Consider the following 12,754-nt stretch of genomic DNA (forward strand, 5'->3'; position numbering starts at 1 on the left):
ATCATATTCAGCTCCGCGCGAGTTCCACGAGTATTTATTCTCCCCGACGAAGGTGAACTAACAGTCACGGCAACTCACTTTGTACACTATCGCTTGGACTCGGTCGATAGTTGGTCGGTCAGGGTTAGCGTTTCTCTCATATCCTCTTCATACAGGACCTTCTACAGGACCTGTTTTCAATTCGCACCGCAAAATATAATGTCAGGAATTTAGAAATGAAGCTTAATTTGGCCAAACCAAACACCAAATATCTCAAAAAAAGTTTTAGCTATACAGTGCGGCCTCACTATGGAACAACTTACCCAACAATTTACGTACGATCGAATCAGTTAGATCTTTTAAAAAAGAAGTGAATCGATTTTATGACAATGAGGGTTAGGCTCCCACACGGCAATCTTGTAAAACAGTATTTTTATTACTGTAGTAATTAAGTACTGAATTTTATTTATTCTTACTAACTTCAAACGTGTAGGCGAGTTAACTTCGTTGTAGGCGAGTTAACCTGTAGGCGAGTTAATTTGTGGGCGACGCGACCGGTTACCTATTGTACTATAGCTATTGTATTCTTACTGAAGGTTTTACCGTGGTTAAATAAAGCATGTATGTATGTATGTATATATATAGCCCTGTATAGACGGCCTGTATAGCAACTAGTGTATATCTATGTGTGCATGTAGTTGTGTATAATGTTATAAAACGATATATACATATAATTACGTTATTATACTATATGCAATTTTTTAACAAGGGCTAGTGAGCGGCAAAGAGGAAGACTGCTTGTAGTTGTACACAACCTCGTTCCCAGGACCTTTTCCCACCCCCAAGCCAGGGAAGGGAAAAGGTCCTGGGAACGAGGTTGAGTTGTACACTTTTCAGCTGACTTTCCGTTTATTTCCGACGCGTTTCCGACGCGTTTCGTCTCGAAACGCGTCGGAAGTGAACGACAAGTATACAACTACAAGCAGTCTTCCTTTGTGCCGCTCACAGTAGCCCTCCAAGGTTGATTTTTAAAAAAATAGGTCCGCAGTGCGCACTTGTTTAGGATTTCAGTCAAATAAACGTTGATGATTAGCATTACAGTAAATGTAATACATTTTGTCATGTTATAGTGATAAATGTCGATTAAAGATTCCATAGAATCCCCAATCTGCAGACGAGAAAACGGTTGGGGGAGAAACATGTTTGGACTTCTAGTTTTGAGGAAATTAGGGGTGCTTACCATTTGTCAGAATAAACCGGTTGGGATGAACGGTGAATAATGGCAACAGTTTTTCCTAAATCAGCAAACCAGCCCAACGACATGGCGCTTACCATTTGCAATTGTTTTCGGCTGATGAGAGACTGAAAACTGGAAAATGCCATTTACTGTAGTTTGTGTATTTCCAAGTCAGCAGACAAAGCTGGACGTGGCCCCAAGTTATCACAGGGGAAGGAGGGGGCGGTGATTGACAGAGTTAAGAGTCAATGAAGTAAACATTGTGCAGGTTAGGGCCTGTAACGAATTACAATTGGGTGCATTTGAGCATATGAGTTTCTCAGCCAACAAATCGTTTGCAATTAACTGGCAAAATGTGTTAGAGTCAACGCGCTTCAGACATGAACATACTACTTCAGAGAATCACGAATATTTGTGTTCGAGAAAGAGGTAAATGTCGTCTACTTTTATTCATCAGCAGAAATATTGGAATCAGTCGCTAGTAGCAGAGGAGAATTTGTTTATGATAAAGCTGGATAAATCAGCAGGCAAGTGCAATTGTCAGCTAAGAGTATTAGTGCTTCCAGCTTGCAAACCTTTACGTAACACTCTAAAATGATGAATTTTGAATTAAGAATGACCTTTCCAGTTTTTAGTTCGTATGTTCTTAAGATAAGAAAAATTAGCTTAGTTTCAAAATTCAAATTTAAGGTTCAGTATCATCTTAAAATTAGAGCCTGAAAATAAGACAAACTTTAAAACAGATTTTGTGTGATCTTAAAATTAGAACCCCAAAATAAGAAAATTTGTCCTTATTTTAAAAGTGGTGACAATGTGTCTGGAAGTAACTTGGATTTGAAAAGGGCATTGTACGTAAGAGTAGAAGAAGCTGGGGCAAGTATCACCCACAGGTTCATTTGTGTGTGGGCTACTCGACCCGCCGCCATATTGAAAGCCGAGAAGACCCTGGGAACGAGATTGTGATTTTGGCGCAACGTTTGAAACCCCTCCCGTGGGTCTTGCCGGGTCAATTCAGTTCGACACGGCAGTAGCACGACGTATGAAACTGTCCTTAGTCCTATTGAAATATCGAGTGGAATCGAAGGTAGATATTTTAATTATGTTAAATTCCCTTCTTAAGCGTTTTACGGACCGTAACGTTGTGTTAAGGCAAAACCTTAAAACAGAGGCTTTGCAGTACTGGAAGCCAATAGTTGATGAAGTTGTTCAGTACGTAAAAGAGAGAGAGAACCGTTTCTCCAAAATGCAAATTCTTTCCACTGGAAGTTATTACGAAAGATCCAAAGTGGGTGAACCCGATGAGTTCGATTTGATGCTGGTCGTGGAAGACTTGGAATTGGATGATGACCCTTACGATGATGATGAAGATGACGGAATGAGTGAGCCACCTGAAGGTTGGTACGTGGACGCTGATCATGACTTTGAATAGACAGAGGTTAACCCCAGTAGTTACAAATTAAGTGTTTAACAACGCTTTCAAGCTCCTTATGTTTGAAAGAGAGTACCTCTAAAATTATGAGTTAACCATTACTCTGTGATTGTCTTTATATCTTTTGGCGGGTTTTTCGTGGAACGTTACAGTATAAATGTCATATAAAATTATAGATTTAGCCAAGCCTAAAAGCGGAGCTCCCGTTTCTAACCCCAGAGAGCAATATGGTGTTTATGGAAATAAGTATGCTTCTGCATAAAGTAAAAAATTAATCGTCATTAGTGTGTGTACAGTTTACAGTGATCAAACACCTCTGAGCTGACAACGCTTGGTTTATTATAGACAGCAGTAAACAAACAAGCCTGGCAAACCATAACTAACAATATTATTTTCATCAGCAACTAAAACTGAAATTACATGCACAGTAATCTCTTCCACAACATTTTCCGTTTGACTGACAATCTTTACTCCCTCTCTCTTCAGTTCAGAACAACAGCAAAAATCTTTACTAAATTATTATAATAAAGTCAACCTAAAGTGTCATAAATTAAATTCACTTACTCGACTGCAATTTCACAGTCAAACAAAGCAGTTCACAACTGGACATCAATTTCACGCAAAAAGCCTATAATTGTGATTGTTGATAATTATGTCAGAATCTCTGTCAACACAGAATTGCAAAGTAACGTTTTCAGGCCTTCTTCCTTTCCTAGCTAGTTTTACAAAATAAATTGTGAGGCAGCAAGACAAATAAGCTTATTATTAAAGAAGGAAAACATTAACCTTACCTGAAAGCTAACCGTTTTAGTAAGTGTTTTGTCTCGCTCTATTTCTCTCAGTTTTACGTTCATTTTCATTAAAATTTTCTCTTCTCCTTCCTTGTCTTCTCTCAAGGATTTCTTCACTTAAATTTCCCAAATTTTGTTGCCTCTTCTCTTGTGCTCTTTCCTGCTCTTTATCCTGTTGCTCGTCACTATAATGATTTCCCACCAGAAAAACGTGGGTTGCCAAATGCAACGCTGCCACGCAATTTCCCGCCAAGGAAAATTGCCCGAACACGCCTGTTCCAGAGGCTGTCCTGCCTCCCCACCTCCACTTCGACAGTCTGTACAGGTGGACAGATGGATGCACATGATGTCATAACCAAAATTTCCTGCATGGATAGATTTCCCAAAAAATCTTACCCATGGTGCTCCACCTGAGCTCCGCTATAAACGGGCATCCGGATTTTTCACTGTCTTTGTCTGTTGATTCAGAAATTCTTTCACGCGGACTGATAATTTACTAGGAATAATATGGGCAAGTGAATCTAAAATCCTATCAATGATCCAGACGTTTTTTTTTTTTTTGGTAAGGTTACTTCCTATTTTTTTACAAGTAGTGGGTAACAATAACAGGAAACAGGTAACGTGTAACAAATAATAATAATAATAATAATAATAATAATATCTTTATTTAGACTGAAAAGACCGATCAGCAAAAACAAAAGATTTGCTGGTATAAATCGGTGATCAGTAACTGTAAGAGGCAATGGGTACAGGTTCATTATAAAATGTACGACTAGTTACACCATGGGCAAGGACTTGACTTTGAAGGAATGGATTAGAGGTTGTTTGATTTTGCACCAACAAAGAAAATCAGTAATTGCTGTTACAAAATGCACAAAGCCTCAGGGGACTAAATAATTGACTGGAGAACTTTTACCATGTTTGCCACAAACGTATTTAAGATGTGAGGGTATCGGGGTAAGAAGTACACACCTCCGATGCTTTCAGTTGTTCCGAAATAAGTCCAGAAGACAAAGTCATGAATAGTGATGAAATGCCACATTTTGTAAAACATAAAAAATACCGGTTTTGTCTGAGCAAACTTTCATACATTTCCACTCATACTTGTGTTCCTATGTGCAATAGTGTCATTTTTCATGGGTAACTTTGCCTGAGGGGTTGGTAAAGGTCTATAGTTTAGATAAAATTTTTGTCATCCATAAATCCTCAAAGTCATCATCCTTGCTTTCCCTGTGTTGCAGGCTTTACAAGAGTAATGATTGATGGGGGTGAACAACAAAATTGGAGGAATGGCAGCTGTGTAGATGCTCGAGGGATGTTGAATGCCTCACGTGTAAAATCAGTTTTTGCAAGGCATGTGAGAGATGCTATTGAATTCCTGGAATATGGAAGGTATGTTGAGACAAATTTGCAATAGGAAGGAGGATATAAAAGTTTCTGTGAAAGCAAGCAAGGTGCAAGCACACAAAATTAATATGGGGTTGAAGAAACTTGTTAGAGGTCAAACCTTGAAACATATATTTTGGCAACGTCAGCCTTTACATAAAAAAATGAAACCATCAAAAGAGGTAGAAGAGAAAACCTAGACTGTTCCACATTAACCCATTGACTCCCAGGGGTTCCCCAGTAAAATCATCTGGCGTTAGACAGAGTAAAATACTAATTCTGGCCGGTTTCGGCCGGTTTGGACGTCAAAGGGTTAAATAATTTCTCAAAATGAAGGGCTCAGAATTGAGTACGAAATCAAAAATAAATACTGTGTTTGGTAAAAGGTTAATGAAAGCGGTTTCTTACTTTAGTTTTGTTCAAGTGAGGTCACAGGGTCCAGCCGTAACCTTAATAATAACCAACATTACGAATGGGAGAGAGTATTCTATTGACTTGACGCTTGCCATTAAAGACAAGTCCTGGCCTGAAGATGCTGTTGAGTGGATAGGGAGGTCACGCAAAGGTAACAAAAAACATTAATTCTCTTTTCTTTCAAAAGTGTGATGATTTTCTTCTTGTGTCTCTGAACGTCTCCTTTTATATCAATCCTTTTTACCGCACCTTTTATGTCCCAACTAATGCATTAAAACTAAATGGGCTTTGTACATGTACTTGTTAATTTCGTTGAACAGTTCCCAATATTTGTTACCCAGAAACATAGTCTCACTTACAAAAACAAAACACCCTGGACACAATCTGCAGATTAGAATAGAGGTGTTGTCAATCTTGCATTAAAGGGTGGCCAGATCAGGACCTTGTACAGACGATCTGGCATGATGGCTGTCATCTTGTTGCAAAGCAACCAAAAGGAAGCAGCACTGTTCCTGAACATGAAAAGGGTTTTCTTTGGCGGTACTCCTTCTCCTCAGCTGAAAAGAAGCTGTTTCTCCAAGGAGATCATGTTGAATCAAGTTCTTGCAGAAAACAGGTGTTACGGATCCTCAAAGCTCTAAATGAGAAACTTAATCTCCAACCATTGAAGTCTTACCATCTCAAGACGATGTTGCTGTATGAGTCTGAGGCAAATCCACATCCTAGCAACTGGATCTTTGATCGCTTAGGAGATCGTTTCATGGGCCTTCTGCAAAGGCTTGGAGATTGCTTAAGGCAGAAAAAGTGTCCTCATTATTTCATGAGGGAGTTAAATCTGTTTGAAACGTTCCCTGAGCAAAAGCTTGTTGAGCTATTTAGATGCATTCAAGTGATTAAACAGAATCCAGAGGGGGTTTTAAGGCATCTCACTGCATAGAGACTTGCATCTTCAAATGATAATATTACTTCAATCAACAGTTTCATTTTTCATTGCCAGCGATCAGTGGTGCAGAACAGATTATTGATGGGTAATTCATGGACAATGATTTGTTGATTATGAGGCTTCAGATTGTATCTTTTAAAAGTAAGAGAAGGGGTTTATGGCTTTTAGATTTTCAAAGAACTGTATCTAAAAGTAGGTGACAATAAATCTTATTAAAACTGCGTCTTGGGTTTGCATAACTGTCTTGAATTCTCCCAACTTCCCCTTGCGTTTAGATGAGGCTGTGGAAACACGGAAAACGTCCTCTATTGCTTAAGTGGAGACATGTCCACAAATGCAGGTTCAATTACAATGTAGATTCACAGCTACTATGATAAGCCTCACAAAGTGGGTGACCGCTTGCTCTTTTCCCCAACTTCAACACCTCTCGCATCTGGGAATACAGACAAAAGACCATATTCGTATTCTCAGTGTTGGACTGGAACTACCGTGCTTGCAGTGGAGGCTAATGCAGAGAAATCCTTTCAAATTATGCAAATACTTTTTAATATGTTTCACCGCACTAGCCTCCATTGCAAGCTAGTTCCAGTCCAATGCTGAGAATATGAATAATTATGGTCTATTAATGTCACAAAGTGCTCCCTAAACTCCAGTTCCTGCATAAAGATAAATATCTGCAGTTACCCTCACCTGGAAATAAGGTTAAATCTTTAATTAGGGTTGCCACAGTCAGGAAAAAAACAAACTTTTCAAGGTCGGGGAAAATCTTTCATATTGTCAAAGTCAGTGAAAAATCAGGGAATTTTATTTTTGGTCAACAGTTCACAGGATTTTTGCACACACAATCCCATGAAAAGCAAAAAGAGGACAATATTGATGGCCTTCAAAAAAAGGTGAAACAAATGTGATTATTGAACTAATTATCTAAGGTCCGTGGAAATTGTTTAGAGGTCAGCGAGAAGTCAGGGAATTTTTGATGAGTGGCAGCAACCCTGTTAAAACACTTAACCTATTACTAGAAACAGGTAGAAAATACTTAGGCTTAAATGGACACTTTCTGTTGGAAATCAAAATTGATGTGCATTGAATCACCTTCATTTTTGGACATAAGAGAATTGTGATGAGACACTTGAGATTTACATGTAACATTTCTGAACTATCTTTACAAAAACTGAGTAAAAGGTCAGCAAAATACAACTTGTTTGCGAGGGCCCTTCCAATCAAAGTAAAATCTTGTATCATAAGTCCTTGGAATGTGAACATGGCGGCTTACTTTTGGCTTGGGAAACACCTCTTTTCTGATTTCACTCATTGACATTCCTTGTTCTTTACACTTGAGAACTTCTAACATCAAATTTTTTAGTTCTATGGCTGTTCGTGAATGTAGCCATTTTGCTTTTGTGTCGATGATATAGTTGTCAAATCCACCAGCCTTGTCGATACATCTAAGCGCATGTGTGCTGAACTGAAATCTCATTTTCTGTTCCAGTACTTGACTGTAGTATGTCTTGCGCACAACATTTGGCTTCCAAACCCATTTGGTTCTGTGAAAGAGTAATACCTTATCATAAGAAATTAACTCTTCATGAAATTAATGCAAATTTGGAAAATTTGCATTAATTTAAGTTGTGCTAATTAATTCTGTGTTAACATTAATTTCTGCACTGTTAATTAAGTAGCCAGTTAATTTCTGTGATCTTGATTACCATTAGTTTCCCCCAAATTTGACACTCCAGAGATTCTTATCACCTAGCCAAACAATACCTTTTATTCTTCACACACTTTATTTCACATCAATTAGTAAATTGTTTACCGTACTTCAGCTGCATTCCCTACTTTCCCATTCCCATAATGAAATAGATTTTGGGGGGTTCTTTGTATAAAAACAATACAAGTGGTTTACTCTTGGGACTGTATCAAGCTTCAGTGAACTTGATATCAATAATTATTGTTTTAATGCAAATAACCCCCCAAAATGAACTGTATTATGAGATTTGTGAAAATACAATGTAGCGAATATTAGTTCATTGGTAATTAAATGATCCGGTCAAAAAGTTTATTATTATTATTATTATTATTAGTAGTAGTAGTAGCAGTAGCAGTAGCAGTGGCAGTGGCAGTGGCAGTGGCAGTGGCAGTGGCAGTAGTAGTAGTAGTAGTAGTAGTAGTAGTAGTAGTAGTAGTAGTAGTAGTAGTAGTATCATCATTATTTTAAGCTACGCAAATAAAATCGAACAGAAGACTCCTTTCCTGTTCTATCCTGCAAAGTTCATGTAGGGAAGATAGTCCTTGTGTCCCCAATAAGCAGAAAGGCTCAATACATGTACTGTCAACACTACAGTATTGCATAATAAAGGTTTTGTTGTTGTTGTTAGTTTTATAAGTGCACACTTTTTTTTTTACATGCGGTGGACATCTAAAACTTTGAATAATGTTATGAGTTTTTGGCCATATAATTTATTCTTAAAAGCCACAGAATTCCGAGTCTGAGATTGCCATTCTAGTAAATAATAATACTAATTTTTATTAATTAATAATAAGACCAAGAAGAAGGAAAAGGGTGACTCACAATAACAGTAATAGCACTTGGTATAATTACATTACATGGTTATTGAAAATTCTCTGCCCTGATTGGTTGCATGTGAGGTAATTATTGCGTGATAATCACCCACTGTAAGCCGTTTTTTTCAAAATGGCCGCAAGCGGGTTTGTCAAGGTGACAGACAAATAAATTGATTGTTCTAAAGAAAATGTACATGTACAGTATATTTTTCAAATAATCTAATACGTAATTATACTTAACAGTTATTCACCTCAGGATCTGTGAATATCCGTGAATAAAAACTGAGATGAAGTTGAGGTTTTTATTCACTGGCACTCACCTTCCTTTCAGGGAATAATTGTTAAACGTATTAACCTTCTCAAAGTTATATAGATTTTTATCATATGACTAGCTCCATGAGTGGGCAAGATGAACCAAATTCCGTGCTGTGATTGGCTACTACCTGAGTGAGCAAGATGGAGCTATCTTGCCCGCTGAGGATTTCTCACTTGGTCCCGCAAGATCAACAATCATTTTTTGGTGTTTTATCCCATAAAATAAGTCCATTATTGACCAAGCTTGTTCAGTCAAGATGGCTGGATATTGGAATTTGGCCTTGTTCCTTTTTTTTGTTTATGGACCTCTACTTTGCCTTGGTCCACAATCATGCAAAAAAAAAAAAATAACTTGGCCAATATCCAGCCATCTTGACTGAACAAGCTTGGTCAATAACCCAAAGTCAAGCACAAATAACTCTACTGATTGGAGAGACTGTGAATCAAATGAAATAAAAGAAGATAAAATAAATTGTTGGGTTTTAACAAGATGGGAAAACTGGATTCCCTTGTGACATCTTGAAGTAGAGTAGAAAACAAGTACACGTAAACTCAACCCATGTATGAGGTGCACATACAAGTCCATGAATTACACCCAGGACATATTGGTCAATGGTGGATGGAAGGTGTGTGCTCTAACTTCTTTGCCAAACAATTGCTACGCTAACCTACTCTGGGTGCCAGAGGCCCTATTTTTCTTTCATGAGGAGCGAGCAGTTAAAATGGAGAGGCGAAATATATGAACCTCTGGTCACGGCGGTTTACAATCACACTTCCATAATTTGTGATTATGAACACGGTTGCTGATTGGTTTTCATAGTCAGTAATAGTTCTTTCCCAGTAAAAACAATCTAACACTCAATTTCACTGGTTGAATGGCGATAGTGCACACCAGTAGCCACAAAACTGAATTTGAGTGCAACGACTGCTTCGAAAACCATAGGCAGCCCAAGTTCGTGTCACTAGAGAGCGTGTAATAATTAATTACTAGTGGGAAGATGACCTTTGAGTGCAAGCGGTGTTGCATTACAGGCGGCCGTTGAGAATTTAAACGCATTATAAGACTTTGTATGGGAAATAAAATACCGTCGATTATGAAGCCTAAAAAACGCTCAATTTAACGTTCATTCAATAAAATGAATAAAAATGACTCACCTCTGGTGTATTTTTGTGCCTTTTGGAGCTTATTTCACCGTTTCGGGAATGCCATGTTTTCAATGTTCTAAGACGAAGTCAAAGCAGCACACTTCGTCTTAGAACATTGAAAACACGGTTTTGTTATTGTCGCTGTTAGTCGACCCCTAGGGAAGACGTATCATGTTTCCTGTGGGTAGTCTCAACTGATGTATCAGCCGATATATTGGTGAATGGTTTCTAGGTGCATCTTGATTGAGTATCTGACTTATGTTGGTGATATATCAGTCAACTGTCAGTGGTATATCGGTAAGCGGTCAAACATCCAGAAAATAAGGAATAAATATGCAGCTTTTCTCAGCAATGAAATCTCAAGTTTTGGCTCCATTCTTTGACGCTGCGGTATTTTCCATGAAACAATCGCAGGCTCAATTTTCATGTAGCTCACCCCTGGCATGGTTGTTAGTAAGTCGTTTAGCAACTAGCAAAGGGTGACTCGTGATCAAAAAGGAAAACAAGTGGAGTAGAACCTGCTGCTTACAAACAGCAAAAAAAAAAAAAATCTTGATAGTATATAAAAGGAAGACACTAGACAAGAGCGTCCAAACTTTGGGTCTTTGAATGGTAACTTTGTAAGCTGCATTCAAGTACATTGTGCCGTCACTGGCAGATATGGACCACTGTAAATCATGTTCCCACGGTGCAAATAACAGTGCTCCAGAGTCAAAATTTGTAATTTCTGATGAGAGTGTAAAATAAAACATGAATGCTCAAGTTACAAGTAATTTTATTGACCGTTTCCTATACGTCCATATCTTTCGCCCAGGCAACCCAAAATTTGTCCAGGCAAGTATATCATAAGACATATTTGCCCGGCTGACGACTTTGATAAAAAATGAATATGGATCCCTAAAGTGATGACAGCATCAGTTACTGCTATCATGCTGGGAGGGGGAAAATCTTACTGAGACACAATAATTACTCTACAAAGCAAACCAAAGAGCACTGGAAAGTAGGGACATGGTTTTAGGAAAGGGACAATTTTCTTTTATTTTCAGCTTCAAAATGTATCATCCCTGCTTGTCTAATTTCCAGATGACCTCGCTGTTTCTTTCTACCGAGAGTTGACCGATACTCAGTGAATTATCAGAGAAGTGCTGGCAAGGTATTGGTGAAGTATCAGTGAACTAAAAGCCATAAGTCTTGACCAATACATCGACTGTTGACCGACTATCAACCGCCTGTTCTCAGACTGTTGACCAATATATCGGTCAAGACTACCTAGAGAAAACATGATCTGGGAAAACCATGATTTACTTGTTCCTGAATAACCCCACGGGGAGGCGATAGTATAGAATACATGACTATTGTGTATTTTAATAAGTTTAAGCATAGGTGAGGGGGGTTAAGATCACGTTTCACATGAACTAAATCAGGCTTTTCGCGTTTCAAGTGCTAAAAACCCACATTTTCTCGAGTAACGGATAAGTATTTGGCTATTTCACAGGGTGAGAACAGCTTAATAACTGAGGCCTTTGTCCAAAACATATTAATTTAGTATGATGGTCAATGGACATGACTGTGACTTTCAAGACTTCTGAACCCTCCACCATATTAAAACTGTTCCCACAAGACCCTGGGGACTGTGGAAACCTACAGGGGAGCCCTGGGGGAAGGTTCATCCCCAGATTATTTGACCTTTGACAGGAAGTCAGGGTTGATAAGGATTCAGTATGGCAGCCAATAGCTGTGTCCAGAAATGGGGTAGATAGCTCTTCATTTTTATGGTAGCAGATAATTCTTTTTCTTGGACATAAGAAGCAAATTCACATTTCACAAAACAAAAAAGGCTTCAATCACGATTCACGATTCAAGAAAAAAGAGATTACTATTTCACGAAAAATAAAAGGGTCCGATCACAGCTCACAAAAATACCCTATACCCCCCTCATAGGTGATTTTCATGTGACATCATTGCTGCCATATTGGTGGATGAAAACAAATGATCTCTCATTAGCTCCTTTTGTTCGTCCACCAGCAATTGTACATTGCAACATTGTTATCTGTGTAAACTACCAATTCATCATCGCAACATTCCATTTCTAATCCGACCCCCCTTCCCCTATGGATGAGTTCCATCAGAATTCCACTGGTAGGAATCTTTTTCAAAGGCACCGACAAAAAAGTGAAGGGGTAGGAAAGGTTTTTTCAAAGGGTTCCGACAAACATCCGACCAGTAGGAATCTAATCATCCATAGGGGGGGTTCGGATTATAAATGGAATGTCCCATCTAGTAATTCTTACTTTTTTCCACTGAATGTGGTCTCGTGCCCATACATGTATCCTTTTCCATGAAAAATTCCTTGATGTACTTGTTCCGGGAAGGTTTTGGCTCGTTTTGGTAAATTCTTGAAAAGTAAAAAACGTACCCCTAGAAGAACCATTGTGTACGGTAACAGAAAACGTTCAGTTCCACTTGTTTGACTGCAACGTTCATGTAAGGGGTCACATTCCTCGATCTCTTTTTGACAACGAGGCTTTGATCAAAGGTCCGCTGTATTTTGT

At 38.4% G+C, this 12,754-nt stretch overlaps 3 protein-coding genes across 3 annotated transcripts in view; 1 reads left to right on the plus strand and 2 right to left on the minus strand.

Annotated features, from left to right (window-relative positions):
• Window positions 1-12,754, minus strand: part of LOC138060786 (forkhead box protein N3-like) — a 234,556-nt gene that overhangs the window by 75,274 nt on the left and 146,528 nt on the right. The window lies entirely within an intron of this gene.
• LOC138060789 (cyclic GMP-AMP synthase-like receptor 1) lies at window positions 2,220-7,723 on the plus strand. Its single transcript, XM_068906655.1, has 4 exons — window positions 2,220-2,610; window positions 4,678-4,828; window positions 5,236-5,387; window positions 5,662-7,723. Exons 1-4 carry the CDS (start codon window positions 2,256-2,258, stop codon window positions 6,171-6,173), a joined length of 1,170 nt encoding a protein of 389 aa, XP_068762756.1. The 5' UTR covers window positions 2,220-2,255; the 3' UTR covers window positions 6,174-7,723.
• On the minus strand, window positions 6,962-12,718 carry LOC138060795 (large ribosomal subunit protein bL28-like). The gene is made up of 2 exons (XM_068906664.1): window positions 12,494-12,718; window positions 6,962-7,723 (listed from the first exon to the last, which is right to left on the minus strand). Exons 1-2 carry the CDS (start codon window positions 12,631-12,633, stop codon window positions 7,363-7,365), a joined length of 501 nt encoding a protein of 166 aa, XP_068762765.1. The 5' UTR covers window positions 12,634-12,718; the 3' UTR covers window positions 6,962-7,362.

Source organism: Montipora capricornis, chromosome 8 (genome assembly GCF_036669925.1).
Source record: "Montipora capricornis isolate CH-2021 chromosome 8, ASM3666992v2, whole genome shotgun sequence".
NCBI classification, from domain to species: domain Eukaryota; kingdom Metazoa; phylum Cnidaria; class Anthozoa; order Scleractinia; family Acroporidae; genus Montipora; species Montipora capricornis.